At 40.4% G+C, this 27,020-nt stretch overlaps 1 protein-coding gene across 3 annotated transcripts in view; it reads right to left on the reverse strand.

Moving 5' to 3' along the window:
• NADK (NAD kinase) overlaps window positions 1-26,733 on the reverse strand; it is a 33,161-nt gene extending 6,428 nt beyond the window's left edge. Inside the window, exons 1-9 of one of the 3 annotated variants that reach the window (XM_074975672.1) lie at window positions 26,452-26,733; window positions 19,090-19,173; window positions 13,194-13,277; window positions 4,818-4,947; window positions 3,744-3,852; window positions 3,411-3,496; window positions 3,117-3,219; window positions 1,417-1,571; window positions 737-836 (exon numbers count right to left, since the gene is read on the reverse strand). In XM_074975672.1, coding sequence (XP_074831773.1) covers window positions 737-836; window positions 1,417-1,571; window positions 3,117-3,219; window positions 3,411-3,496; window positions 3,744-3,852; window positions 4,818-4,947; window positions 13,194-13,277; window positions 19,090-19,094 — 772 coding nt within the window. In that variant the 5' untranslated portion in view covers window positions 19,095-19,173; window positions 26,452-26,733. Of the gene's footprint in view, window positions 1-736; window positions 837-1,416; window positions 1,572-3,116; window positions 3,220-3,410; window positions 3,497-3,743; window positions 3,853-4,817; window positions 4,948-7,532; window positions 7,868-13,193; window positions 13,278-18,955; window positions 19,174-26,451 lie in introns of those variants that run through there. The other 2 variants (XM_074975671.1, XM_074975673.1) reach the window with 2 other exon arrangements.
• Window positions 26,734-27,020: the final 287 nt, after the last annotated feature.

The following is a 27,020-nucleotide window of genomic DNA, read 5'->3' on the forward strand; positions in this document are numbered from 1 at the left end:
TGAAAGAGTTTACTGTAAATGCTGTAAAAGATTGCTTAGAAAATTTTGTGTGGGTAAATAGAGATGTCTAAACCACAAACTCGCATTTCATATGACAGACATGGTAATAAACACATTACTGGGCGCCAGAAACGTTTTTCCCATCCTAGTACTGACAGAGACTATGTGCGCAGCCTTGGGCAAGTCACGTTAAATTTTTGTGTGCGTCTCACTTTGCACCTTTGTATAACGTAGATAATATTTACTTTCCTTAGAGGGAAAGGATTAATGTTTTTGATGAGCTTTGAAGGGGAAGTGCTAATATTAAATAAGTAGTGACATCTTAAGCTTTCAAAGAACTCAGGCACACAACTCCAAGATCTCCCCTGACTTAATTTTTCCTTGAATTTTGTCCCTAATTCCCCTACACAAACAAGTGGTGACTTGACAACAGGCCCTGAAGAAATAGGATACCGTGTGTAAGCCCCTCTCTTCTGCTTTCAGTACTGCTCTACTGACTGCAACAATTGTATAAATGAAATTGACCACTCTTCTGGATACTTAGTTTTCAACAACTCAGGAGCAGAAGCTATGGCTTTGATTTCTACCTCATAAAGCAGTGCACTCTTTTTTAAAACAGTAGGAGCAACATAAATAAAGAGCTGGGATTACCTTTTAAAGCAAGGGGCCATCTGTAAGCTGTAGGCCGTTGAGGCAGGGAACAACTGTAAGCTTTCTGATTATGAAACAGACTTACCATCACCTTGCACTGTGGTTATGAGGTGCCCATCTAGAAAAACATCCACATTGGAAAGGTAGGAGGAAGGACCTCGATCCACTACAACTTCATTGAGGACCTGACATGATGTCCAATACCGCTAATTAGTTATTTATTAACTAATAACAGCATAATTGACAAATAAGTCCTGCAGATCTTGGAAAGATTAGCTCTCCCTCACCCCTTTATAATGTCAGTCTAGTTTAGTCTTGGAGTCACATACTTCTGTTTTATTAATCATCAATTTAATAATTTCCTGGTGGAACAGATGAAAAATTACTTTCCAAAAGCCAGTTTCTATTTGGTGTTGATGCTTATATGAATTTGTGCGTTATTCAGTAGTGAAGATTACTGAAAGTATTTTTTTTTCCCCAAAAGGAAAGGAGACCTCTGGTACAGATACAACATATTGCACAAATTAAACACAATGAGGTTGCTTCTGCATACTTCACCCTTCTTTCACTATCTTCAGTAACCATTCTAGAAATTATGTGGAAACACATACTGTAGATAATACCATAATCCATAATTATACCATAATTCTGGGTTAATATAATTGGGTGTAAAAACAGTACCAAAACAAAACTAGTGATTAACTCAAGTGAAGAGTGAATTTTAGTTCTTTTGCTTATTTTCCATTTTACACCACTCGTACTGACCTGATATTGCATGACTTGCTTGCCCATTTCCATCTCAAGGCTTGTAGAGATCACTCCATTTTCTTCAATACCATTTTGTATCAATGTCGTCTTCTCTCTGTGCTCTTTTACTACTTTCACTTTCAGTCTGCTCCGGAGAACAAGTGCTGCATTGCCTGTAACAAAAAAATAAGTGAACAAAAAACAAACAAAACCACTAGAACAGCACCAACTATATTATCAGAATCTACACCATTGTCATAGCAAGTTAGCAGCTTTTGCTGCAAAATATTTTTCCCCATTTTTCAGTTGCTAATATCATTCATGTTTCTTTTCCTGGACAATTTTTCATCCTTTGTCGTAACGCAAAATAGAAATTTTGGGGGGTAGGAATGAACAAAACTTGAGTCAAATTTGAACAACATAAGCATAAAAATCCAAAGAGAAATTTGTAGTTTTACATGCATATAATCTGAAACAGCTCAAGCCAGAAACTTTGTAGTTGGCTTATCTGAAAATCCCCAGGGAGACTTAAGACAGACAGGCATAAAGACATTTTTAAAAGTATGAATTCTTAAAATTTGTAACATTAGAATTCTGTTAATATTTTTATAGCTTAATTGCAGGGTGCAAGCTGAACAGCCTTATTTCCCAGAAACTAGTAGCACCATTTTTTTATTTTTCTTTTATTTCAAACATTTTAAATACCAAGAACTATCGTAAATGCAAAATTCAGGTTGAGAAATCAAGCACTCAAGACTCAAATTTTATAAGTTAATATTTCTCATTCAGTGGTAACTCAAGTCACATAGCAAATTATTTTCTACTCCAATTTTCCATATTCAGTGCAAACTTTAAGGCTGCAGCTACACTAACAAGTTCTTTTCGAAAATCTGGCCCTTTTTTTGAAAGGGCACACAGAGCGTCTACATATAAAATGCGCTCTTTTGATCCAAAATTGAAAGAAAGCAGCTTCTTGCAGAAGCCCTCTTCTGCTCCTGGATCAGGATGAACCCTTTTTCTGAAAGAGCCTTAAAAAAAAAAGGCACATGTAGATGCTCCACAGACCCTTTTTTCAAGAGAAGTCCTCATGGCTCCAGATTTTTTGATTCCAGCCCATTCTTTCGAAAGAACAGGGGCTGTGTGGACATTATCGAAAGAGCAGAAAGGTCTTTCAATCTGCTTTTTTGTGTGTGTGTATGCACTCTTTCAAAAGAATTTTTTTTCAGAAGAGCTCTTCCAGAAGAACTTCCTTTGAAAGATCACTGTTGACATAGCCTAATCGTTTACTGTTCAATAATATCTCAATAGGCTGTATTAGATTCATAAAGTAACATCAATAAAGAAACTAATTTTTTTGAGTTTTCTGATTTTCTGATGCTTCATTTCTTACCATTTAAATGTGACACTGTTTACAGAGCCAGAAGGTTACAAGTGGCTGGGTCCTCTGGTATTTCTGTCCATGCCCTTAGGTCTAGAATTTGCATTTTATAAGTTGTGCAAAACATTGATTTTATATTCTTTTCTTACATACCACAACCAAGCAAGAAGTGATTTCTGGACCTTTCCAACTTTACAAATAAATGAAAGTCAAATAAAATATTTATTTTTGGTAGTCAGGCTAAGTCCCACGTTAGGGAAACACCCTAGCAAATAAAGGATAACTCTCAAAAAAAACATAAGACAACAGAAGACTTTATTTGCATTACAAAAATTCTTACCTTCTATAACCTGAGTAACTTGGGACTGAAAGTTCTCAAAGTTAAAGGGGGTAAGAAATCCAAGAGATCCCAGATGAAAAGCCATAACTGGAGGTACACTACCCTGTCAACAGAAAGAAGAATTGGGAAGGTGTTATGCTGCACAAATCAAACATTTATATTATTTCCATGCTTTCTTTATGTTACGCTTTTCAGATGAGAAGGGGAGACTTGGCAGGAGAAGAATTAAACAAATACAAAATGACAGAAAACGTAAAGACTTGTCTCTAACATACTATTTCCTATAGGACTCACCTGAAAAAGTGAAGAAGCATAAAGCAAGGTACCATCTCCTCCCAGGCATATGATAAAGTCTATCTGATTGGAGATATCATCATAATCTAAAGGATAACATTGAAAATAAAGGTTAATTTACAAAATTTATCAAAGGTTTCAATTTACAGATGTAAATTGGTACAACATGCTCATGTTAATTTCCAAGTGTAAATAATGGGCAGCAAGCTATCAAAACAGTTGCATGAGTTTAATCAAGAACAGGTTTTCATCTGACAGTTCTGATTCATATGAATTAATTACTAGGGCAACAGGATGAAAAGGCAGTAAACCTAGATTTTAAGAAATCATTACCTTCTCTAAAAGTGCAAAATTTCTTCTTCACTGGTCCAAAATTATCATCATTAAGTATAGCTGGGTCTTCTAGCACTTTTTTCTCTACATAAACTATCATGTTGTTCTCCTAAAAGCAGCATATTTACAAAAAAAAATTGTTAAATGAATGACAAGTGTCTGACCAACAGCATTATATTAGTTTAATACATATGATAATGTAAAATATTACAAGACTGACTGCCTAGTTCAGTACATATTATAATCCTGTATCATTTAGCACAACAGTCATTGTCATAATAAGGCCACATACTGACTGATTTAATTAAACTAAACTTCGGAATGTTCACTACAGTCCTGTGAAATGGTAGCACTAGTATGCTTGCTAATATTTTTCTCAAGGCACAATGAATTTAAAATTTTACCCTATTCATCTATGTGAGAAGCAGATTCCTTTAAGCTAAATAAGGCTGAGTTTTTATAGCAAGACAGTCATTTAAGTATAACAATTCATCATTTCTATTATTATCTCTATTTATAGACTTAATATAATTCTATGTTCTCTATGGGCTTGTCTACCCTAGCCCCCTTCTTCAAAGTGGGGGATAGCAATCAGCCCAAGCAGGGAATAGCAATGAGGTGCTGCAATGCATATGCAGCACCTCATAAGGATAATTTTCACCGCACAAACTCTGAAGTTGATAACTTCCAAGCGCTGACAAGCTGTGTAGCCGTGGGCATGTGTAAGTACCCATGCAACTTCAAAGTGCCCTTACTCCCAAAACTTTTGGGATGTAAGGGCACTTGGAAGTTGCGTGGGTGTTTTGAAGTGCCCACTGCTACACGGCTTGCTGGCACTTAGAAGTTACCAACTTTGAAGTTTGGGTGGCGAAAATTAGCCTTATGAGGTGCTGCATACGCATTGCAGCACCTCATTGTTATTCCGCGCTTGGGCTGATTACCATGCCCACTTTGAAGAAGGGAGCTAGCGTAGTCAAGCCCTTTATGTAATAAAGTAAACACATACAAGTTAAATATGAGATGTTATATTGTAACTAAAAAAAAACAACAACAAATGGTCACAATTCAAATTACCTCAGTAAGATATACACAGAGTTCTTTAAAAGGCTGTAGCAGACTGGCATCACGAATTTTTTTGATAACAAGGACGCTCTTTGGAGGTTTGTTCCATGTCAACCGCTGACTTGCTGGGTCCTGAATATGCCTGTGGCAGGGAATCATATGTATTATATGTGGGAAAGTGGACTGTGATTTATGACCATCAAGTTAACATCCCCCTTTAGCCGAAGAATGCTGGCCTAAAACAGGTCAATAAGTCATTAAAAGCCTTCATACTACAGCTAAAATCAATCTTGTTGAAGAGACCAGAGGGGCTCAATGCTATTGCCACATCAACTTTAATCAAATACAAAATTGCCGTTTTCACTGAGAACAATTAAAAAAGAAAATGTTTTAAGTTTTAATCATGAGAGGTCTGAAAAGAGGCAACTAAACAAGTGACTGATAATTACAGCATTTTTCTTGGAACCAAACAGCACTGTTTTATACTGTATAAGGTTCTGACTAGATGGACCATTCTTCTGCCCCAACGTAGCAATTTTTATTTCCCCACTGAGTTGACAGACTCCAGTAATATTAAGATTCACATTCCTACAGATGCAAACATACTAGAGAAGTTTGAGAAGATGGGCCCCAGGTTTCTGATGACAGCATAAGGACACCTACTAAAGCCTTTTCTTGAATAACCAGACTACTCTACTAAGGATTCGTCTACACAGCTACTAGGCACCCCTACCTGGCCCATGCCAGCTGACTTAAGCTAGGGTTGTGGGGATGTTTCATAGCTCTCTAGACTTCTGGATTTGAGCTGCAGCCCAGGTTCTAGGAACCACCTACAATACAGAATCCCAGAGCTAGGGCTGCAGCCCAGACCAGAAATCTACACAGGCATGAAACAGTCCCACAGCATGAACCTCGTGAGCCAGAGGTGGTTGGCTTAGGCCAGCTACGTGTCTACTTGGTGTGTAGATGTACACTAATACACTTCAAGTAATTGTGCTCCCCTGTCTCTTGTATTAGGAGCCATCACATTTGGTTGGACCAGAGTAGTTAAGCGCTCCATCAGAAATCTGGAAAAGCAGTAACATGAAAGAAAGTTATGTTTTTCAGCCAACACTAAATTACATGTTCAGTATGGGTCTATATCAACCGAAAGAACAGTAAATACAGTTTTCTCTCAAATAATTATTTTAAAGGTATGTTTCCCTGGGCATTTTGATATAGTCACTCCAATGTACAAACCAAAGTTCAGACAAAATCACTTATTGTTAAATATTACATCCTATAGTGCAGACTATCAATCCTACAGATTTCTTCTCACCACAGCTATCCAATTCACATAGAAGAGGGGAAGTATTTTAAAATCATTTGTCACTCAATCTGAAATTGTTAAAATGGAAACATGTCAAGAATTGTAAAGGAAAGCTTTAAATATTTTAACTCTAGTCTGGGAAGTTCCCTATGTAAACATTTAATACTTCCTCTTTAGAGATATGACAATAGTGCTATTCAGAAAGCACAACAAATTAGCTTAACTAAACAGATGTCCAATTTATTCTATTGCTACAAAAAAAGAAAACTTCAATAAGGTTAAGTTTTTACTGAATGAGAGTGCATATTTTCCTTTAAAAACAATTTTACCATCCGATCCATTGTTGAGTTTGTCAAATTCACTTATAATTTTACAAAAACTTTAGCTTCAGCTCTAACCTAACAATCAGACCAATATAACTTTCTCTGGAAAGCAAAAATGTGTAATGGACTCTCAACTACAACCTTAAATATGAGGCAACAACTGTTGCTCCACAATACATTTAGATACATTCAGCTCTATTTCTTAAGCAGGACTGTCTAAAGCTAAGTAAGTCATTTCACACTTGTGCTTAGCAGTTTATAAGCATCTCATCTTTTTCCATATGCTGTATGCTGTAATCCAGGCAGAAAAGTGGATTAATGTGAATGCTGAACAAGCCAAATTTACAAACAGATTTGGAACAGCAGTCTTCTGCTACAGGGTCAGAACAAAGCACAGCTGTTTTACTGGCCCTGGCATCTCCAAAATACATAGGGTTAAAGTTTCATGAAGCTATCCTGAATTGTAAGATAAAATCTGAAAAGATCAGTTCCTATATCAAGAACTGCTTACACATATATTGTATGTACACATATAACTAACTACAGAATGTCATGAAACACCAAAGCATCAAGAACATAATTACAGCCAACCATCATGTACATTTTATACAAGTGTAACAACAGAATGTACAGGGGAGAACAGGGAGCTGAACTCCATCTACTCCGTACCATCTACATGGCCTTCAGTTTCCTCCCTCCTTTTCTGCACTGTATTTAATCCATTTCATGCTTTAGTTTTGGACAAAGTATTGCATTTCAAAGGTCATTACAAACTAAGATAACTGCATACTTTCAAATCTTCTCCAATTTCACCATCCAACCACTAACACATTAAAATAATCCTTATTTCTAACATCAATATATATGAAACAGTGGGGAAAAAGAACAATGTCACAAGCATCTGAGATTAAATTTTAATGACTGCAAAAACTACTGCAAAGGGAAAAGCAATTCAAACTTTACAGTCCATTTTTAACATTAATAACCACTAAGGAAGCAGCCATTATGATGTTACTAAGCAATCGGAGAACATATTAGAACTAATATGGACTTTATTCAAACAAGAAAAATGGCTGGTTATTTCATTGTACTCACCATTTCCATGTAGTTCTATTAAATGAGGAGTCATTGGTAACATGCTTAAAAATTTTCATGGCTTCTTCAAAAGTCACGCAAGTGCAATAAACAGAACTCGAGAAAAGACCTTGACCTAATCATTTTAACTGAACTGCTACCTTGAACAAATCATTTTTGTCTGTGGTAGATAGCCAGTTGAATGTTTTAAATAGTCCAGATAAAATGTTTTTGTTGCGTCCCAGAAAAAGTCTTCAAAGTATTACCAAAAAGTATTTAGATACATCTTACTATGTTTTACTTGCAAAAAGCCCTTTCAAAAATTTTAAGAGAGTCTAAAAGCTACCAAAAACATATTTAAGCCAAGATTTTTTCATTTCAATAAAAGCTTTTCCACAATCAAGCTCTTTGATTCTGTCAAATACTAGTGGCGTGAAAAGACTCAGATTTTGTGCAGCTGCCTTCACACTTTGGTCTAGGATTTTATGTTACTCTAGCTGAAAGTATTTCAAATGACAATTCTGAAAAAAATCTGATTTTAAAAAATTCTTAAAAGCTGAAACTATAATTTACAGTTTAGATTCTAAACAGCCTCTCTCTCAGATGACCTGGGAATGTCCTTATCTCCCCAGCAATTCTGAACACTGCATGAGTTGTCTTTTTCTTGCCAATTAGAGCACTCTTAGTACTGCCTACACTGTCCGTATTGGACTAATCTTGACATGCTATCGTTATAGCGTACAGAGCTGGGTCAGCCCACAGGGAGGAGTATCTATGCCACAATCAGATGGTGGAATACATGATGTAAGCAAAATCTCCAAACAAATTACACTCAAACATAAACTCTGTGTTGACTGAGAGCATAAGGAAGTTAAAAATCTGCCTGCACATCACAATTTCCTCCACACCTTCAATGGAAAAAAAATCACTAATTATGTTAGTGTACATTTAAAAAATCTGTTATCACTTCACTTGTAAATTTTTAAATTGAAAATTAGGAGTACCAGTGCACCCCCCAAACTTGTTTTAAAGACATATTTACCAAGATATTTAGTCCAAATCAGATGTGGGTAACCTTTCTGAGTCAGGAACTACTGACCCCACCGGTGGCGGGGGGGAAAGACACGGGACGACAAAAAAAATAAATCAGCCAGGGGCCACATGCAACAGAGAAGCAAAAAACCAGAAAACAACAAAAAAGAAAAGCTCATGGGCCTGGCACCCAACTGATATATAGGGGGTTGGGGGAAAAGAGACATTCGCCTCACTCATGCAACTCAGGTGTCAGGGTTCCTCTCGCACTCCAGCCCCTCGGGGGCAGGGGGTCATCAAGGCTCAGGGCTTCCCCTCGGTCAAATTAACTCTTCTGGTGGCCCAGAAATAGTACATTTTTTGGCTCTAAGGTGGGGCCAACAATGAGGGGTTCAATGCGTGGGAGGTGGCTGCCAGGGAGCCTGCTAGGAGAGGGGATGTGGGGTCTGGAAGGGAGGGAGAATGTTGAAGCAAGGTGCCGAATCTCTCACCCCCAATCCCACCCCCTACTAAGATGGCTGGAGCACCAGCTCACCTTGTGGGGAGGTGAGGGAGGATCCCAAGACTCATGGATCAGATCAAGGGAAGCACCAGACCAGATCTGACCCATAGGCCACAGGGTCTCCACCCTGGTCCAAACAAATTCAGCGTCCGCTTAAGAGAAACAGGCATTTCTATGCCACCCAACTGATGTCCGCTGACCAAGTAACACCAACAGAAGAACTGAAATAATGCCTTGCTTCTACACTAAAAACTTTCCCAGCACAGAATGAGATAAGCAAAACCGCCTGGCTGACCTTAGTTTCACCCAAAGCAGGTGTCACAGACAAAGTGCTTCAATTCAAAAACATGTACCTGCAGTATTCTAGCTCTAGCACTATCAACTTGAAACTAAGGGTAAGTCTACACCAGGGAATAAAGTGGATTTCAGATACACAAGTCTAGCTACACCATTAGCGTAGCTAGATTCTACGGATCAGAATCGACATTCTTCCTAACGTAATCCGAGGCTCAGAAGTCTCAGGTTGATGTCCCTTACTCCACACAACAGTGTGGAGAACGGGGTCGATGTCCAAGCCCAGAGAGGTTGATTTTGCCACATCTTAAGATGCAGCAACACTGAACCCTGGAACACTGACCACACTGCATCGATCTTCGTGTAAGTATAGATTAGCCCTAAGAAGTACACGGGAACGGGAAATGTTTACCACACACTCTGATACCAATCAGTAATTTGTGCACTTTATAATTCTCATGCAAATCTTTGTTCCCCTCCCCTTAATGGACAAAAATGCCAGTTCATGAGTAACAATAATAAAGAATAAAATAAAGGATGAGAAAGAAATCTGATAAAAACACCAAAAACCTCAAATACCTACCATTTTTCTTTAAATTCACATGATTCTGCAATTCTTCACAGAATACAATTCTTTTCATTATGACTTTACACTTCATATCAATGCAAAAGGATTTCACCACTATCAGATAGCACCATATGATTAAAACATCTCTTCTAATGAAATCTGTCTCCATCACTGATAAGATACGCTCTTGATACTTAATACTGTTTGCATTCCCTACATTATTCAAAACGAAAAAGCTCATGTTCTCAGCAAACTCGAAATAAACTTACTGGAAAATTGGCAAAATGTGAGCGATATACATTATATACAAATAAGGAAACATTTCACAAGTTATTCAGTTGTAAATCTGCTAGGAAGTTAAAAAATGAAGAGTCCTGGTAAATGTATCTTTATAAAAGCTGTACTACAAGAGGAAATTATTTTATAAATACATTTAGACTTATTATTTAACTGAGATATCGCATATTTTCAGTAGATCAACCAACAAATACTTTGGTGTAAAAATTGGAAGAATTCTGCCAAGCCACATTTATATTCTCCAATCCTGGATCTTTTTTAAAATACAGTTTAACAACATGAAAGAGTATGATTCACTCTTCATGCCTAACAGAAAATACACTGATTTGTAGGTATAACAATAAGTAGTCCAGAACCTGATGTCTAAACTGCTGGTGTCCTCCTAAAATATATGTAATGACTACTGGTTGTTCAATCAATGGAACAGGAATAGCTTGATTTTTCAAAAATTTTAAAAACCATCTGTATACAGAATTTGTATCAGTGTTTTAAGAATTCACTCTCCAGTAGCTTGTGGGAAGTAATATATGTCACAAATAATCTGACAAATATGAACCAAGCTTAAAGGCTTCTGGAGGCTACAGCCATTTAGCTTCAATGTCTCTGCTGGTGCTCACTCTTCGCCAACCAAGCCTCAGAGTGAAATTAACACTACACAGATCAGTTTTCACTGGGGCAATTCAGCATACTGTTTGCAGAGCAACTCATGGTAATATGCTGCTGTTTGGGAATGCTATAAACAGCAATAGAGACCGGAACTGGACCTATTAACGTGGAAGGGTTCCTCAGAAATACAAGGCTGGAAGAAAGTAAAAAATAGCCAAGAATTCTTTTTGCCTCCCTTCCTTTTTCCCTGAAGTGCAAACAAAGCCTCTACAGAACATTCATTAAAGAAACAGACACGAAAGCAAAATTGCATAACGCTGACATGAGGAGACACTGTCAATTTGAAATCTAGTTCATTTTTTAAAAAAATGAGTTAAAAGCAGCTTCAGTTACTACAGCTGGTCCCTGCATTCACCAGGACTTCCAACTTTGCGAATAATATTTAAGTTGAACCAGCGGCAGCAGCAGTTGAAAGATTCCCTAATATAAACCAGGCTTTTGGAGAGAAATGGGAGTACCTGCTTGAGACACAAGAGGCTCTCTCTCTCAGATGCTGGCTGTCAGCAGGACAGAGAGAGAACCAGAACACCCCGTCCAGAAAATGGAGCATTATTTGTTAATTGCAGTTCAAATTATACCTAAACTCATGCTGGATGAATTTCAGAGTAGATACATTACAACTCAAATTTCCTTTGTTTCAAGATGATTCCTCCTCTCCAATCTTAAGTCAAATGGGGAAAAAAAGTGATATATTCCTGAAGTACTTTAAGGTACAAACCCTAAAGCAACGTAGCCCAGATAATTTGCTGCTGTCAGTAATGGCACAAGAAATAGTTAAACAAGGGGAGTAGCAGAAATATGATAAAAGATAAGGCAAAAGTATGATTTTTTTAAGTTGACACAAAAAACATATGATTCAGAAAGACAGATGGGGTGGGTAAACCAATGACTGTATTTATATGTTAGAGAGAGGTAGCTGTATTAGTCTACACTCCAAGAAAACAAAGCAGCAGAAATGTAGCACTATAAAGACTAAACAAAATCATTTTTATGGTGATGAGCTTTCGTGGGACAGACCCACTTCATCAGATCAATTCCTCACTTCAATTGATCTGATGAAGTGGGTCTGTCCCACGAAAGCTCATCACCATATACATCATTGTTAGTCTTTAAAGTGCTATATTTATATGGTGTTCCAAATCAAAGATTAAGCTAATAGGTGCATGAGTTTTACTTGTAAGACTCCAGTTCAATAAACATCTGGCATCCTCACAAGATGATGTTTCAGGGCTTGAGTGGTATAAATGATACACAGATATTGGTTGCATCAGATTTTACACAGGCACTTCTTAAGCTAACTGAAAAAAAATCTTTGTTTGAACCAGATGTGTCCAACCCAAGGTCCATGGGCCAGAATCCAGCCCACAGAGCCTTTTTATCCTCACTGCAGAGACGACAGGGACTTTGTTTTTAAAACGCAGCTGGGCATTTGCACCGCCTCCCCCGCTGCCTGACTCCTCCTCTGGCTCCCATACAGCATGGCAGGACAGAGAGAAGCAGCACGGGGTATGTGCTCTGGAGCAACAAAATGCTCAGAGCCACAGGAGCAATGTGCGCCGCTCTGCGAGCACATTCCTCCCCAGCACTTGCATGGAGAAGTGCGTGGCAGCAGCAATGGTGGTGGCAGTAACACCAGTGAGTTGCCAGCATTGGATTATATAGGTGGGTGAGACCCATCTCAGGAAAAGGAGAGGTGGGGATTGGGTTAAAGCAGAGGGACAGGGCATGCCTGGCTCTGGGGGAGGGAAGAGGAGATTTTCAAAACTGTGGGTACTGGGGTTACTTTTTTTTTTTTGAAAATGGAGTTCTTAAAGTTGAGAAACACTGAAGTAGAACTCAATTTAATTGGTTTAAACAGCTGGCAGGAGGAATCTGGTTGTTAAGCCCATTAAATTGCGACCTATTCTTTCAGCACAGAAGAGCACCGGCACGGCCCCTGCCACGATATTCGTGGAGTGAGTAGGAGGGCTGGGGGGAGCTGTGCAGCCACGGTGAAGAGGAGAAGGCCCGGCAAAGCAGTAGCGGGGGAGCATCTGCATGTGGAGCTCCCGGATGAGTTAATCCTGGATTTGGAGGGAGCAGTTCGGGGCGGCGAGTGGGGTTATACCTGCGAGGTGGGAGTGGTGGTAGTTCAGGCCTATTTTGTGTTTGGCCCCCGGAACATGTAAAAAATTGCCATATGGTCCCCTGATGAAAAAGGGCTGGACAACCCTGGTTTAAGTTCTCAGTAAAACATAGTGGATACTGATTAAAAAGAAAGACCAAGATACTCTCCTCCTGAATGTAAGATGATAACACTGTGCATTTGAAAAAAGGTACTTACATTATAGTTTTAGGGTTCTGCAGCATACATGCCTTTGGTCCAAATGTGGTTACTGGGCATGGTCCATGCAAGGAGCGTGTCCTCCTTAAAAAATAAAAGACAGGGAAGGAAAAGCTGAATATAATCTGTTCTTACATTACCCAAATTACCTGTTTCCTTGAAGAAATAAATGGTAGAAAAGAAAGGTGGGGGAAAATTACATTTCTAAAGTCACTATTTTCTGTTGCTCAGCAAGTCAATGTAATTCTACACAAATAACAGCACATACAATGTTAAAATGTAGTTTATGGTATCTACAACACCGCATTTGAGCACCACATGTAGACTTCAGTGATTATTGCAGTAGAAGCATTAGTAGAAGTTCATCTAGTCTGTATATTGAGTATTTCTACATAGCATATAGAAATATTAAATTTACCGAACACTAATACCAGACTTACATGACTTGTTCCATCTTCAACTTCATTCCCTACACAGGAACCACCACAAACACAACACTGCCAGAGTGAAAGTGACATTTCCCCTACGAAGTTCTGCCACTGCACGTCAATCCTGGCCTGCAACATTCCTGTTATTCAGTCTTGGTTTTCCTCAGAGCAAAGGCTACTGTATGTGCTGTTTTGTAATCGGACAAAAGTCCACTCTAGACAGCGATTAAACTCATTTGACAGTGACAGAGCCAGGTCTTCAGCATAAAAATGAAAGACTAAAAATCAAAAGTATAAACTTTAAATTTATAATGTGAAAAAGTATATACTAATTAAAAAGGTTAAACTTCCATATCATAATTAAAAATACATAATTCTTAAGTTCACTTTTATTTTTTAAACTACAGTAAAGAATATGAATGACTAGTCGACAGGGTTTCCAAACACATAACATGTAATCCTAAAACAATACTTTAAGTAACAACCACCCCAACAGGAATTTGGAGAATAGAGTACTTTGCTGTTGGATCAACTAAGTCAGGGGTGGCCAACCAGTTAGGGACTAAGAGCCACGGACAGAGTGCAAAGAGTCACATATTATATATTTATTTTTAATCGATCAATATAGATAGATACAAACTATAAGACAGATTGTAGTTTCAGAGTAATTTCTATCCACCAGAAAGCAAGCTAAAGAAAATGGAAACAAATTAAGAAACGTATGTCCAATAGAAAGAAAGCAGTTCTCCTAACTACAAAAAAACACCATGGCTGTATCTACACTAGCCAAAAACTTCGAAATGGCCAGGCAAATGGCCATTTTGAAGTTTACTAATGAAGCGCTGAAATACATATTCAGCGCCTCATTAGCATGCGGGCAGCCGCAGCACTTCGAAATTGACACGGCTCCTTTTCGAAAGGACCCCGGCTACTTCGAAGTCCCCTTATTCCCATCTGCTCATAGGAATAAGGGGACTTTGAAGTAGCTGGGGTCCTTTCGAAAAGGAGCCCCGTCTGGACGAGCCGCGTCAATTTCGAAGTGCCGCAGCCACCCACATGCTAATGACGCGCTGAATTTGTATTTCAGCGCTTCATTAGTAAACTTCGAAATGGCCATTTGCATGATGTAGCCCATGACTTGAAAATACCCACAACTAGAAAGTATAGAACTGAATTTGACTAACAGGCCTTTTGCTCATGTAAACTAATATTAGATGTTTAAAATCATATGAACACCGTCAAATTTCTGCACTTAAATGATGTCGATTATTAGATATATTTCTACACAAAAACTTTGTTTTCTTATATTGCGCTATGCAGTTCATAGGCAATCACAGGAAACTTCAGGCATTGAAAGGTTTCCAGTGATCCTGCAAAAACATCCTTTAAAAAATTTAAGTACCTTATCTTCGGGTCACTACAGAAACTCCATAGATGCTGTACTTGTTCCAAACATTTATAGTCAGCTTACAGTCCGTTTTGACGTCCTCCTCTCTTCGAACTGGGATGTCCTATTCTCCAACCTGTTGTTCTCCACCCTTACAGTCTCACCTACAAATAAATGCTCCACACTGCAATGACAATACTGCCAGCAATGTAGCTTGGATGGGGCAGACAATCCTCCCTAGTAAACAGCTTCTTTAGAATCTCGGCCATGCCCCTCAGACACCGGGAAAGTCATAGTTCAGCAGCGCCAGGCCCTCCCTCCCTCAGCAAAGCATATGGCCTCCCCAGCAGTCTCTACCTACCATTGTTGGTCTGATGAATGTCATTCTAGAAATTGAAGCCAAGTTTCCCATGTCACAGGCAAGTATTACCACTAATTTAACAATCTATCTTGAGGAAGGCAGATATTTCTTGAGGCCCTGATTATGAGCTATAAATAAGGTTACTTCTGTGCCACCACTACACAACAGAAGCGCAGCCAACTAGGCTCTTCTTGTCATGTATGCTAACTCTAGGTGGAGCTGTATCAAGATCAGCTCTAGTCCTACAATTCAAGGAAGCATGAACATTCCTTTTGGATTATATTACTAGTAAGGTATTAAATTAATGTACCTCAATGTCATAATCTGTTCCATACTTCATTTTTGTAAGGTGTGTAGAACTTCAGAAGATAGGTTGGAATGATAGACATTTTTATTACTACTCAAATGCAAATTTCTGAGCTACTAGAATTTGGATTGGTACAATTTATACCATTTACTCTATAAAACTCTACAGAATTCATCTTCTACTAAATAAAGTTACTGTAACCATAAAGAACTTGCCAGAATTTGAAAGTTATACAAGTGTTCAAGTAAGTTATTTTCTCAATTATGGGCAAGTTGTTTCAGTATATGAAACACTGCAGCTATGCACCGCATCACCTTCTATGCTTTGTAAGAAAAATAATGTGTAAAGTAGGGATGTTAACCAGTTAGCTGGTAAGCATATTGCTAAGCCTCATGCTAGTGTACTAATACCTTTACGCTAGGGATCTTAAAACAGTTAACCAGTTAAATGCTAGTACTTAAACAATTAACCATTTAACTTAGGGTCTCCTGCCCAGACCCACCACAACAGTGGGGTCCTGACGCTCAGCCTGTCAGCTCCTCCACAGCCAGGTTACTCCAGTATGCTTACTAGTTACACTCATCCCTCGCCATACGAGCACAATTGGTTCCCAACTTTCTGCTTGTAGGAGAAAACTTGGAAGAGGGACACTAAATTACCACTGAATACACGTTAAAGTCTCTGATTTGTTCCTAGAACTCCTAACTCAGTGAAGGAGTGGCAGCATGTGGCGCTGCTTTTGAAAGGTAAGTGAACCTTGGGTTTGCGGGGGGTATGGAGAGGGTTAAAGGCTGGGGGGCAGTTTGGGGCGATGAGCAGAAGGGAAGGTTAAAACCTGCTGGTGGCTTCAGTGGAGGAGGTGGCAGCTCATTCCTCCAGGCTGCACCAGTGTACCAGGGGCTTTGGGGACTGGGCCAGGGGAGTGTTGTGAGCAGGCTGGGCTAGGAAGTGCACAGGGAGCTGTGGGCCGGGGGAGCGTTGGGAGCAGCCAGGCCGGGGTGTGCTGTGGGCCGGAGGAGTGTTAGGAGCGGGCCGGGCTGGAGGGTGAGCAGGGAGCTGCGGGCCAGGGAGTGCTGAGAGTGGGGTGGGCCAGGGAGTGCTGCAGGCCAGGGGAGCGTTGGGAGTGGGCCAGGCCATTCCACACAGTGGGCACCACTTTCACCTGCGCAACTGGAAGTACCAGCAGCTCCTCCGGGCTGTACCAGTTGTAAGTCCTTAACTTACCGGGGGTGGTGGGAGGGGAGGGTTAGGGGACCAAGCTGGGTGGTGTTGGGAGTGGGCCAGGTCGTGGGGTGGGTAGGGCTGCGGGCCGGTGGGGGATTCAGGCTGTGGCTGGCTGGGACCTTGGAACCAGCAGGGCAGGGAATGTCAGGCTGCGGTGGATTGGGGCCATGGAACAGTCAGTCTGTGGCAGGTTGGAGCCGTGGGGAGGGGGATAAGGCGCATATTAGTGGGGGGAGTTCACTCATCTAGTGAACAAAGGTAAGTATATGTGCCTCTCGTTTAAGCAAGTACTTGTAAGTAAGGTATTCATTTAACAAGGGATGTGCATATTTGTCTCTTGTTGGTCAACTCCACCAGAAGCCAGCTATGTAAAGCAAGAGCAGGCCTGGTCGTGGAGGGGTCAGCAGGCCAGATGGTGGGACCCTGGAGTCATGGCAGGACCAGGTACTAGGACCTACTTTAAGTGGTTAATTGCGTCTGTTTAACCAATTAACTATTTTAACACTCCCTAGCATAAAGGTAATACTATGTTCAATATAGTCTCTTGAAGCCAACAGATGATATCCCAATGAGAATTTTTTTTGCTTGGTAACATACTGCTAATCTCAGGAACTATGTAAGGGCTACCTCACTATGTAAATACAGACTAAAAAAGCAAACATGAAACCTAGATAAATTCTTACTTTTGCCCTACTTCTACGAAAGTAGGAAACTTCCTGCTCATTCAGAAAATGAGGACAGAGGGCCTCTTTAATCTCCAAATTCATGGTTCAAATACACACAGGCCGTGTCTACACTAGCCAATACATACATATGAAATAAATATTCAGCACCTCATTAGAATGCGGGCAGCCACGGCACTTCAAAATTGATGCGGCTTGCAGCCGCGCACCTCGTCCAGACGGGGGTCCTTTTCAAAAGGACCCCGGCTACTTCAAAGTCCCCTTATTCCTATGAGGAGATAGGAATAAGGAGACTTCGAAATTGGCGGGGTTCTTTCGAAAAGGAGCCCTGTCGGAACGAGCTGCACGGCTGCAAACCGCGTCAACTTCTAAGTGCCGTGGCTGCCCGCATTCTAATGAGGTGCTGAATATGTATTTCAGGGTTTCATTAGGAAACTCTGAAATGGCCATTTGCATGGCCATTTCGAAGTTTTTGGCTAGTGCAGACATAGCCACAAACACAGTAATAACCATTAGCCTGGATAGCTATTCAGTTCTCTGAAATAAGTTAGTAGTTCTTCCCAAGGGAGGACCTATTAGCTGAGATTGTGAATTGTTAAGAGGTGGTCAATGAAGCAATTATACAGACCACATCCATTACTCTTCACTATCATGCATCTCCATATCAACTACAACAATTGTTTACATGAAAGAATAATTAAAAAGCACATTTTTCACTTTCTTAAATGCAATGTAGCAGGTAAAAACAAGGAAAGCCACCACCACATGACCAACCAGCTGTTCCTGTGCTTCACAGTTTACAGTGTGGGAACCTTACAGAGTATTTTTAGGAGAGAAGCCTAAGACTGAACAGTATATGGAACTATTCCAGCAAGGCCAATATATTGTCACTGTTACACTTACTCAGTGGTTATTCAGACTGGAGCATTGCCTTTTATCAGTGCTAAACATTCTATTCAAATTCCATTTTCTGTTTCTTGCCCTCATGCTCTGTATGAATCATTAAGGATTTGTGAAAACAGATTCTCTTTCTAAGCCTGAATATTTACCACAATCTAAAGCAACAGAAGGTCATGAAGGAGAGGAAAATACACTCTTACAGAATACTCTGAAAAAAGACCCCCCCCCCCAAAAAAAAAGTCAGTATATATAAATCATAACATAAGCAGAATTGTTCTAAAATGAATACTTCTTCAAACCTTGCCATAAAATATCATTAGTGGTGATTCTTAATGACAGTGAAAGCCACACTCTTAGGAAGAGCCTATACTATCATAGTTCCATAAACTTGCATTACATAATGTAGCACTAATGTGTTAGATTTATAAAAGAATCATCAGCATAAAAGATTCAAGTCTGGTTTATTTTGTACCTGAATTCTTTGGTGCTTCCAAGGGCTGGTGAAACAGACAAACTGCGAGACTTAGTTCGACCCCGGACTGGGTTCGCACAGCTCCACTCATCATCATGACATGCTGAGCAATGAAAAGCAGATTCAGAACTCACATCATCTTTACTGATACACAGGTGTTCTTGTTCCATCTCCATGGTGGAAGTGAAGAAACCTCAGCTGGGGGAAGATACAGCTTCCTTTGGGGAAAGAAAGAAATTGTTCTTTCAAATTCTACAGTGCAAAAAACCCACAAATTAATTGCATGCTACTTAAGTTCCCAGACCTAGAACATGACACATGCACCATGCTATTCATGAAGAGATTCCAACTCTCTAGGCAATTTTAGTGCTTTGCCAAATGACAGAAGGAAACCAGCAGAAGGATGGAGAGACACAGTGAAGTGACTGTGGACAAAGTGAAGTGCATGTGTTTTAACAATGCCAGTTACTTGGGTTGTTTAGGGCAACTTTCAGCTCCAACTTTAAGATCTTTACAACGTTATTTTAAAGAATTGGTAACAACTTTCTGTTATAAAAGGAATACTGGACAACAGTCAAAAAATCACTCTTAAAAGTACATATCAAATTCTGCAATTCCTGTCATATGCGTCATTAGGTAAACAGGACAGAAGGGCACTCTGAAGTTGCAGTATACAATATACTTGGTCTTAAGAACATTTTTAGTAACTGTGAACACAGACCAAAGGGAACAAGGCATCAAATTATGCTGTTGAATACTTTCTTCTAGCAAAACAACTTTATTAGCTTGGTATCTCTGTGACCACAACAGCAAAACTGTGGTGCAAATGAACAAGAACTAAAATTTTATTAAGCAGTTTGAGGACAGTGACTTAAAAACAGAGAGGGAATTTGGCTAGTTCACTGAAACTATAACAAAACTGGCTGGCTTGGGATCTTCTTGCTCCCTTCTCTTCTAGCAATGTAACTTCAGACATGCCTCTCATCTGAGGCTAAGCAACAGGCAGAATGTCAGAACAGCTTTGCAGTGGACTTCAAAAAGGCACTCAAGAGGCCATTCTTCCTTAAAACCCTATTTGGAGACGGTGGAGTCCTGTCAGGCACACGAGTCATGTTTGAAAAAGACAGATTTATACTGGATATATTTCTAACCTTAAAAGAACATGAATTTTATAAAAACAAAAGCACTGATGCCAGCTCTAATGAGCACAAGAAAAAAAGTACGAAAGAATCCTGCATTGCCAGGGAAATAAATGATCTACTGGGTTTTTCCCCACTTTCAGAATCTGAGAGTCTACATGAGTCTATCAATCCTAACTTTTTTCTGAAAGTCCGCTACATCATCAATATATATTTTTAGTCAGATATGGCAGGTATAACCGTACAAAAAACATTCTATGCTTACTCAAAGGATCTAAGATCACAGTGGAACAAGCAAACTCTTAAGTCTTTCAAAGGTTTATGTTTCCCACAAAAGCTAAGAATCTACATTTGTGTAGGTTCTTATACATATCTGACGAGAGATCCTTGTCCATATATGCTACTAGAATCTCCCTAATCCAGATGCTGTGGTTTGGATCCTGGCAGGGGAAGGAGGAAGCAACTCTGCTTGCTGCTGTTGCTCCCCCTCATCTCCAGCTAGGGGAAAAGCAGCACAGGGAAATGCTTGTCCCAAGGCTTTCCCCCTCAGCTACTCCCACAGCAGTGAGGGGTGAGGAGCCACGTGTGTCCCAAGGAGCAGACTGCCAGGTAAGTGTCCCACTCCCGTCCCTCTCCTGCCCAGACCACCTATTGCCCTCCCTGGCCTGGAAAATTCTTTAATCTGGCAATCCAGAGTATGACAGACTAAAGAAATTCAAGTGCATAAACAGCAAATAATTTTAGTTTAAAAAGGGAACCTAATCAAAAGGATCAACAGTGACTACAATAATTAAGCTTGGATAAGTATTTTATATTTACTCTTCAATGAGCTCAACAGAAAATACAAAAATTATCTTGCTATAATATTTGCAGGATTGCACTTACACAACTGCACCTCCTTTTGAGCAGATTTCCTAATACATACTGTGAAGAATGGAATAGTATCAATTAAGAAAAACTGACACATTGCTACTGTTAATAATTAGCTTTGCTTCTCCCAGGATATTAGAAAAACAAGGTGGGGGAGATAATATTCTCTTTTACCAACACAAGTTGGTTACACTTCACTCCCACTGGGGCACCTGGTACTGGCCACTGTCACCAGATAGGATACTGGGCTCGATGGACCTTTGGTCTGACCCAGTATGGCCATTCTTATGGTCTTATGTCTAAGACGACAAACTTTCAAGCTCTTCTTTTGGTTTAGGACAGGTACTAAGAATATATTTCCACCCAACCTGTCATTTTAACAACAGTAACAGTGATACTTAGCCACCCCATAGCTAGTTTCCAACTGTTTCAAAATACCTGTACCTTACAAATATTAAGCCTCATAGCACCTTATTTTAAGGTACAAAAATTGCCTCTAGGATGGGATACTGTTTCAAAATTATCACTTAGTCATTACTGACTCATGTGGAAAAGCTATCTACTGAATCACCAACTACCACTTCCTTCATTCTTGACGTGAATTACATCCCCATTCCAGAAGGACACAAATACAAAAATAGACGCCATTAGTGGTATGCATTTGTTATCAATTTATAACATCCTTCACTTTTCAAGACACAAATGTGTAGTAGCTTAGAGTCACATTATGACTTGACCTTGGAAATATCCATTACAACATACTTTTGTCTTTTCTAACATCTACAAATTTCAGAAGAAGTGCTTAGTTTTTTGACAAAACTAAGAGCATAAGGGCACACTAACATGTACTAGTTACTTGATTTATAAACACCATTACTGTGATGGTGCATATATATGTACCAAAGATTCTGAAAGTTTGGCTTGTATGTCCATTGACACTATAGAAACTACTTTTTGACATGGAAAATAATACATCTAAGCTCCAGTTCATATTTACTTTGTACCATAGTTTTACACAATTTCTCAAAGTGTTCCCTTATGTGTAGCAAAAGCCAAATGTTGGCATCAGCTCATTAGCAACTAAAATTACAAATGACCCAATATTTGTCTATTTTTAATAAATGTGAAATAGCTTTCACTGTTATTCAGCACTCCTAGAAATTCTGGCAGCATGTTATAAATAACTGTATTATTAATTACTGAGTTTTTATTTTGGCAGCTTGTATACTGTATCATCAGTAAAATACATTCACTCCAACAGAAGTGTTTAATTCTTACATTAAAGACACCTAAAAAAGCACCAGGCAATGACATGTCAAATCTTCGCAGCTATTTCACTGAAACATCATCAGAGAGCACAAAAACCTTCTGAACTTCTAAATTCAAAATTACATTGTACCATAATAGTGCCTAAGAACACCAGTTATGTGTCTGAACCTCTTATGCTAAGGGCTACCAAACATAGAAACCCCACACTCGACCAAAAAAAGAAAAAAACACCACACACACACACCTGATAGTCCCTAACTCAAAGAGTTTACAACCTACACAAAAAAGACATGAAATTAAGACAGACAGAACAAAGAAACAATGAGACAGCACTGGTCAATATAACAAGCAATTTTTCAGCACAAAACATCATGACAAAGTTCTGCTTTGAGAAATTCTAAAGGAAGATTATAAATTAAGTTTTGCCAGTGTTTATGGGTCACTCATTGCAAATGTAAGGAGCATCACAGAACATAGTACAAAAGTGCATATTAGAAAAAAATCAACAAGTGGGCAAAGAAGGCTAACATCTTGGGCCAATCATTTGAGACGGTTGAAATTTGAATGTCAAGCCAAGGATGATAAGTAAGGTTGGGTAGACTATGAAAGGACAATTGTGCTTCTATACTGATTTATTCATAGTGTATTCACAGTACGTACGAGAACATATAAGGGCGTTTGCCTAACACTTTGGGCAGGATATCAAAGTGAACTTAATATCAAGAATTGTTTATCATACTATTCATATATTTTTATCAGATAATCAGAACCATATTGGACATTCAAATTACTACATTTAACTTGTTACATATCTATTATCCTTTTTACTAACTCTCATAACTGTAAGAAAACCATTACATTCAGAAAGCTGTCTGTACAAGTCATTATCTTAGCTTTCTTTTCTGTTAATTGCCTTATGCCTCTTCTGTGTCATTTATTAGGTAGCTCAAGAAGCCTGTCCAATCGAAGATGTCCTTACACAGTTTGAATCTCTCTAGTCCAGCAGCCTCAGGACCTCAGTGGTGCTGAATGAGAGAATTTGCCAAACTACAGCAGATCAGTATTGTCTAGCAGCATTACCAACACTTCCACTGCATATTTGGTTCTTAGAAGACATTTAGAGATAAATTAGAGCTAAATAACAGCACAGAACATTGTCAGGACTGGTGACTGTAAACAGACTTTATTGGACTATGGAAAACTTGGCCACACCCATTATACGTGGCTATCTGGCTAACTAAAATCATGCCAGATTACAGATGTTGCAGGATGAGTAGAGGTTCAACCTGTATAAGTATTTGCACCCAAATGTTCTTCTCCAATGCTACCAACAGTGGAAAAGTACATGTCAGCTGGACAAGAGTTTGTTTTTGTTTTTTGTGTTTTAAATAAAGATTTCTTCTCACACTCTCACATGGATGCAATTAAGAAATGTTGCACAGAACAAATCACTGATAACACTTGCAACTCTCACGCATCTTTTCCAGTGGATGGTTATATAATGTCTAACTCTTCTATTTCCAGTGAAAAACAGGAAAAATCAGTATCAAGAGTCGTATACTGAGTATGTAACAAGACGACCTGTGGCACCTTATAGACTAACAGATATTCTGGAGCATAAGCTTTTGTAGGCAAAGACCAGCTTTGTTAGATGCACAAGTGGGTTGTTCCAGAGGAGGGAACCCCCCCACTCATGCATCTGATGAAGCAGGTCTTTACCCATGAAAGCTTATGCTCCAAAATATCTGGTGGTTTATAAGGTGCTACAGGTCTTCTTGCTGCTTTTGAAGATACAGACTAACTTGGCTACCCCTCTGATACTGAGGATGAAGCTTTCCCATAGCAACCCCACCCTCCAAGATCATCTGTGAAGAACTTCAAGCAACATTCTAGCTGTACTGTTTCTCTTCCTCTTTCAGATAAGAACAAAGGTGAAAACAGATATAACTAGACTGCAAGGCCCAGAATAGAACTTAAAATTCCAGCAACTTCCCCAACAGTTCAACCATCAACTTTGCGTGGTTGAATAAAAAAAGAAGCCATGTCTTAACCACTTAAAGTTTCCTATAACAAGGTGTAATCACAGGCCAGAGTAGTCTCCTCTTCTGCACTTAGGCTCTGAGACCACATGTGTATTTCCATCCTGTCAGTGCTAATTTAAGAATGATTATTCTTGGTTCACAGGAACTGTAAGAATGTTATTTTCTGTATGTGTTTCTTAGGCAACACTTGAGACCATCTATATGGCCATGGTGTTCAATATGTTCCCCACTTGCAACATATAAATGCAGCTCCCCCAAGTCACACACGTGGATGCTGTCCATCTGCTTCACACACATGCCCCACTGCTTAGTGGGACAAGCATGTGACGACAGCAGCAGTGACTCCAGCTATGGCTCAGTCCCCAGTGCAGCTCCTGCTGGCACAAGAGCTCAGGTTACGATTCGTGCCTCAGTGAGGCTCCTACTGGTGCAGCTCCGGGGAGGTGCTATAGCTTGCATGGGTGGGTGGGGGGCTGGGAGTGCCTGGCTCTGGGGGAGGGCATTTATTTAGAGCAGGGCAGGCTGTCTGGCTCAGGGGCTGTGGTGAATACAGAAGGACGATGACCACAAGTGTGGTGATCCTTCAGTTACTATTGGACACTACTGATCTATGCTGAATAGTAACAGAGAGGAAGCCGTGCTAGTCTATACACTATCAAAACAAAAAGCCGTCAAGTAGCACTTTAAAGACTAGCAAAATAGTTTATTAGGTGAGCTTTCGTGGGACAGACCCACTTCTTCAGAGCATAGCCAGACCAGAACAGACTCAATATTTAAGGCACAGAGAACCAAAAACAGTGAGCCAGGACAAATCAGAAAAAGATAATCAAGGTGAACAAATCAGAGAGTGGAGGGGAAGTCAAGAATTAGATTAAGCCAAGTATGCAGACGAGCCCCTATAGTGACTCAGAAAGTTCCCGTCCAGTTTAAACCATGTGTTAATGTGCCGAATTTGAACATAAAAGCCAGTTTGGCTGCTTCCCTTTGAAGGACGGTGTGAAAGTTCTTTTTCAGTAACACACATACCTTTAGGTCATTAATAGAATGCCCCATTCCATTAAAATGTTGACTAACTGGTTTGTGGATCTGGAGTGTTTCGATGTCTGTTTTGTGCCCATTAACCAAATTAACCATAGTGCCAAAACAGACATCAAAACACTCCAGATCCACAAACCAGTTAGTCAACATTTTTAATGGAATGGGGCATTCTATTAATGACCTAAAGGTTTGTGTGTTACTGAAACAGAACTTTCGCACCGTTCTTCAAAAGGAAGCAGCCGAGCTGGCTTTTATGTTCAAATTCGGCACATTAACACATGGTTTAAACAGGGACAGGAACTTTCTGAGTTACTATAGGGGCTCGTCTGCATACTTGGCTTAATCTAAATCTTGACCTCCCCCCCCACTCCTCCACTCTCGAATTTGCTCACCTTGATTATCTTTTTCTGATTTGTCCTCCTTGCTCACTGTTTTTGGTTCTCTGTGCCTTAAATATTGAGTCTGTTCTGGTCTGGCTATGCTCTGAAGAAGTGGGTCTGTCCCACAAAAGCTCACCTAATAAACTATTTTGCTAGTCTTTAAAGTGCTACTTGAATGCTTTTTGTTTTGATACTGATCTATGTCTGTGCTAAGGAAACCTGCATTGAAACTAGCTACCATACAAGCTACCCACCCACTGCGTATGGTATATATGCACAAACCACGTGCCAGCTAGTCATCTGTTTAAAGACTTATAGCAATGAAGCCACATCTGATCCACACAAGTCATGAAGTCTGGCATGGCACTATGCAGCGTGCTTCAGGAACCACAAAAAGAAGCTATGTATCAACCTTAGGCTTCAATTGATTATTATTCATTGGTACAGTACAAGCTTTATTATCCAGCATCCCCAGGGAAGTGCTCCACGCCCCAACGGCCTTTCCTTAGCCCCTCCTTCTCCACCCCCCCATACAAGCTCCTCAGCTCCTCCATAATCCAATCCCTGCTCCATCCTCTCCTCAGCCCCCCCGACTCCATGCCCCCAACCCATTCCACAGCCCGCCTGCACCGCTCAATCCCCACTCATAGCCCCTCCCTGCTCCTTAGCCTCCCCAGCTCCACCCCATCCCCGCTCCCTAACCGCCCCCCCTTGGCCACCTCCCTCAGCTCCCGCGCGCCGGCGTCTGCCGCGCTCACCGCGCCGCGAGCTCTTCCCCACTCAGAGGCTCGCGTGCCGGAACCGGTGGCGTTGGCAACGGCTGCTCCTGTCCAGTGAGTGCGGCCGACAATCCCGGCGTGTCTCCATAGTCCTCCCTCCGCCTCCTCACGAGGCTCGGCCGCAGCCGGGCCCGCGGAGGGGAGCCGGCAGCGGGGTGGCGAAAGGAGATGACAGCCCTGCGCACGCGCGGGACTACCGCGGTGACCAGCCAGAGAGCGGTAAAAGAGGGGGAGGGGCTACCTCCGCGAGGGTCAGCCCGAAGTCCGAGAGCAGGGGCTGAGTGGGAATGGCGTTAATGCGCCTGCGCCAAATTTCCCACGCCACCTAAAGGGGAGGGGAGGGAAGGCGGAGAGCATCGACGCGCATGCGTGGGGCTCCTTTGGAGGCGGCAGGCGGCGTGGTCATTGCTGGGAAGGCAGCGTTGAGCCTTTTTGCGCCATTGGAAGATCCTCATCCGTCTGGTCTCCCTGTTGCACATGCGGACTGCTGCCAAGTCCGCGCCCTCATGAACCACCAGAGGCATAAAAAAGCCCATGAGAGTGACTTT

Source organism: Carettochelys insculpta, chromosome 23 (genome assembly GCF_033958435.1).
Source record: "Carettochelys insculpta isolate YL-2023 chromosome 23, ASM3395843v1, whole genome shotgun sequence".
Lineage (NCBI taxonomy): Eukaryota > Metazoa > Chordata > Testudines > Carettochelyidae > Carettochelys > Carettochelys insculpta.